Source organism: Glarea lozoyensis, assembly GCF_000409485.1.
Source record: "Glarea lozoyensis ATCC 20868 chromosome Unknown GLAREA16, whole genome shotgun sequence".
NCBI classification, from domain to species: Eukaryota; Fungi; Ascomycota; class Leotiomycetes; order Helotiales; family Helotiaceae; genus Glarea; species Glarea lozoyensis.
The window spans coordinates 154235-158228 of record NW_007360990.1 but is presented as its reverse complement, the minus strand read 5'-3'; the positions used below and the strand labels follow the sequence as shown (position 1 = coordinate 158228).

The 3994-nt window shown below is 50.6% G+C and overlaps 1 protein-coding gene across 1 annotated transcript; it reads right to left on the bottom strand.

Annotated features, from left to right (window-relative positions):
• Positions 1-652: 652 nt before the first annotated feature.
• Positions 653-3994, bottom strand: GLAREA_07329 (uncharacterized protein; the record flags this gene model as incomplete). The annotated part of the gene is made up of 1 exon (XM_008082017.1): positions 653-3994. The coding sequence occupies one exon, from the start codon at positions 3992-3994 to the stop codon at positions 653-655; it is 3342 nt and encodes a 1113-aa protein (XP_008080208.1).

Sequence of the window (3994 nt, the reverse complement as noted above, 5' to 3'; positions counted from 1 at the left end):
GAGCGAGTATACCAAACCAGTCATTAGTTTCGACCTCAGACTATATAATAGGCTTTGTGATATTTCTACACGAGAGAGGGGGGTGGTTTCGGTGGTGGACGGGGTTTCGGTGAAAAGTGCATCCCCCTGCTCAGCAAACTAACGTCCGAGATAGAAAATCGAACGGGAAAAGGGGAGGAGTTTGATGTATTGATCGCCGCCTTCTCCCACATCATTTCTCAACTATACAAGGTTTGTAGATACTTAGAAACAGTAGACTGAGAATGCTCACTCTTCACAGTCCCCGAAAACACGAAATCTTATTGTGTGGTCGAATGCCATGTTCTTAATTATTAGTTAGTCTACACAACTACCGCTCCACCATACCTCCTCCTACCTCCTCACAATTACCCCCCTCCATCCATCCATTATATACACTCCTCGCTCTTAACCCATTTCGACAAATATACAAAACCCCCTCCCCCTCCCCCTTCACGCATTCTAATATACACCCCCCTCTCCATATATCCATCAAATCACGCTATGCAATGCACCCATCCATGCTACCCAACCCTTCAAAAAGCAAAATGCACGCTCCCTGACTATCCCCAAAAACGCCAGAAATGCATCTCCCTCCTTCCCCTCGCATCTCCAACTCAAAAAAAACATGCTCTCACTGCATAACACTCTGCCTCCACCTCTCCACCATATCAATCTGCCCCTGATTAAGCGGCTCGCTCATCTGCTGCATATGCAACATGGGATTCGGCATGAACCCCTGATACGCCATGCCCGCATACGGATTATAAAACATATTATTGCCCATCATCGCCCCATTAAACGCGGGCAGAGTGGGTTGGGCGAATTGCGGGGGCGCGTACATGTTAGGATATGGATTCTGGGGTGGTACGATCCCGCCTTGTGGACCGTTTTTGTAGCCGCCCGAGGATTGGCGGGGCGTGGTATCAAGACGGAGTTGGCTGGATGAGCGGGATTGTTCGTGGAGGCCTAGGAGGCCGGTGGAGGGTTTGGATTGGGAGTGGGTGGTTGCGCCGGCGGAGGGGTGGGCTTGGAGGATGGTTGCCATACTGTGACGTTTATTCAGGCCTGGTCGAGAGTCGCCGTTTGCAGCTGCGGCTTCGCGTTCTGCTTGGAGACGTTTTCGTCTTTGGCCGAGGGTTTCGTCTTCGGGTGGTGGAGCGGCTTCTTTTGCTTTGGGTTTGGTAGCTAGATCTCCACCGAATTGACTCATCATTTCCGAAGCGAAATCTCCACTGATCGGACGAGCTTTGGGAAGACCAAGATCATTGACACCCGCTTCTTTGTCTTTCAGACGTTTGATCCGCTGAGCTAACGTTTCTCCTTCTTCCTCTGGCTCCTCGGTCTGGATCAAATTTGGATTTGTGACGGCCCGAGGAACTGCTGGACGGCCAGTTATCCTCTCCCGACGCTTACTCAAAGGTTCATTATCTTCCATCTCACGACGTTCCAACAATCCGATCGGACGATTGAGATCCTGCGCTTTCTTCGAGTAGAGAATCGCAAGAGGTACATCATCATCACTTCCATCGTTATCATCTTGCTTCTGTACTGGAGCCTCCCAAGCCAAATTCACCCTCTTCTGCTTTCTCGACTTCTGTTCAACTTGCGCTACAGCGTCCATCTGCAAAAGTGTAGAGTGCATTCCATTAGGATAAGCTTGACCAAGATTTCGAGTTCGCAATTTTTGTTGTTGCTTTCGAAGTTGGAGTTCCGCGAGAAGTGTAGTTGGAGGGCCATGATATTGTTCATCATCTTCCTCCCCGTCTTCCTCCTCCTCTTCATCCACAACTTCTTCGCCATCCTCCCCAAATTCGCCAGAATCAGGTCTTATCGCCGCGTCACCATCCACTTCATCTCCAGGGAGTCTGTCTCGAGCCAGTTCATCCTCATCATCGTCATCGAGAGTCATCCTAGGCTTTGGAGCAAGGCCTAAATCGGACATTCTAGAAGAACGCTTCTTTTCCTTTTCTGTATCAAGAAGTAATGTTTGACTGCTAGCACGACGGCCCTTGAGTAAGTTGAAAGAGCTACTACGCTTTTTCTGGGGATGGTCAAGCAATTGAGTACTGCTCCTATGTCTATCATGCTTTGGCTTTCCGTAAACTTCTGCACCTAGGTGGCCGGCGAAGGCATGGTCTGTAAATGCGCTGACCGGTGCGTGTGCGGACGCGTCAAGAATGCTGTCCAACGTGGCCACCGCCGATTGTTCTTTCATTTCGACGGTCTGAGGTGGTGCCTGAAGGTCGAAGAATGTGCTTGCTCTCAGCTGCGGAGGTAAATGTGTCAAATCTTGTGTATGTCTCCTTCCGCCCATGGTGGCTCGCTGATGCTGTGGTAGGTATTCTTGTGATTGTACGCCCTCGTCTCCTACCAGATGTGGTTCGTCCTCCAAAACATCTGGTAGCCAAATCGCAGATTGCCGAGCCGCCGCTGGAATGTTGCTCATAACTTGAGACCTTCGTTTATTTCTTGCCATGGCAGATGGATTTTTAGACAGTTTCTGGGGTAAGTTAAGCATCATTGGTACAGGTGCCGGGTAGTAGACCATCTGTTGACCTGTACTTGGATCCGCATATGATTGTGGCCGTGCCATTGAAAGTCTGTTCCCAGACGACACTCTTCTTTGCGTAGCTGGCATCAATAAATCATTACTCGACATGGACCTTGAGTGTAATGGCGGTTCGGGTGACGGTACTTGTGACTCTTGTTCCTCCGTCTCTTGCGGCACATCTTCAAAATCAAAATGTGCATGGAAATTATGGATAGGGGCTTTTGGTGGTGGTGGAAGAGGTAGGGGTTCTTGAGGCAGATAATCGGTATGGTCTCCATCGAATCCTTCAAACATCGCTTGTTCGTTTGAGGTGTATGTCGATGTCGCAGTAACCGGTCGTTGTTCGTATGGTTGGGGATGATCTACTCTTTCAGCGTGATTGAATTGGTCCACCACCGGTCTCGTAAGAGTCGTAGACTCCTCGTCTTGTTCCTCGATCGAAATCGACCTATCCAAAACCGGGGACGTTGGAACGTAGGAGGGAGCAGAACTCATCAATGAATCCAGGGGTCGACCCTCCATCTCTGGCTCCGGGCGTGAGCCAAATCGTGAACTTTTCGAAGCAGATCGCATTCTTCCTGCTGCCGTTATCGATCCCTTTGGCGACATCATGAAGCCTCCAGGCGAGTATCCCCCTGATCGTGCCGCCGAATTCACTTCCACAATTGAGGATGCATTTGACATTTGCCTTGAAATTCCTGCCATCTCTGGAACCGATCCTAACGAGGACCTGCGACTATCCGAACGTTTCTGCTCATCGTGAAGTTCCTTGATGGCCAGGTCAATTGACGAAGTCATGCTCAATCGTTCTGCGGTTCGCTCCAGATGCTCAATATTTCCCACGTATGCCCCTTGTAATACCTGCAAATCGGGAGTCGGGTGTCTCAAGGCTGGTTTTCGGCCAGACGCTGTCCGTACGATGGGGGAAGTTGTTTTTGACGGTTGGGGGTTCGCAAAGTCAGCAGCTGTGGCTGGAAGGGGGCGGACTCGTGGAAGGGGTCGCGAGATGTTTACTGGTGGTAACGGTGCTCGTGTCTGTGGTGATGAAGATCCGCTTGCAGGAGCAGAGGCCAGGATCTTTTCGAATGAGAAGGCAGGCGAATTGGGTGCATCGTCTGCGAAATCGTCGTTTTCTACCATGTCGTAACTCCCACTCGTGTTGGTGTCGCCTCGACTTTGATCACTCAACGATTGAACCATCTGGCTGAGTCCATTTGGGCTAGGAGAATTGCCTTCTTCGTGAATGTAACTCGTATCTGGGGCATCCAAAAATAGCGATTTCAGGGCAGTCCGCGGTGGCGCGAACACCGGAGAAGCGAGAGGTCGATGCGAGTGATCGTGCGCAGGCGAGGAATTGTTGGAATGGGGATCTTTATCTGAATCATCGTGGTCGACCTGCTCGAGCGCATTGTATGCTGCCAT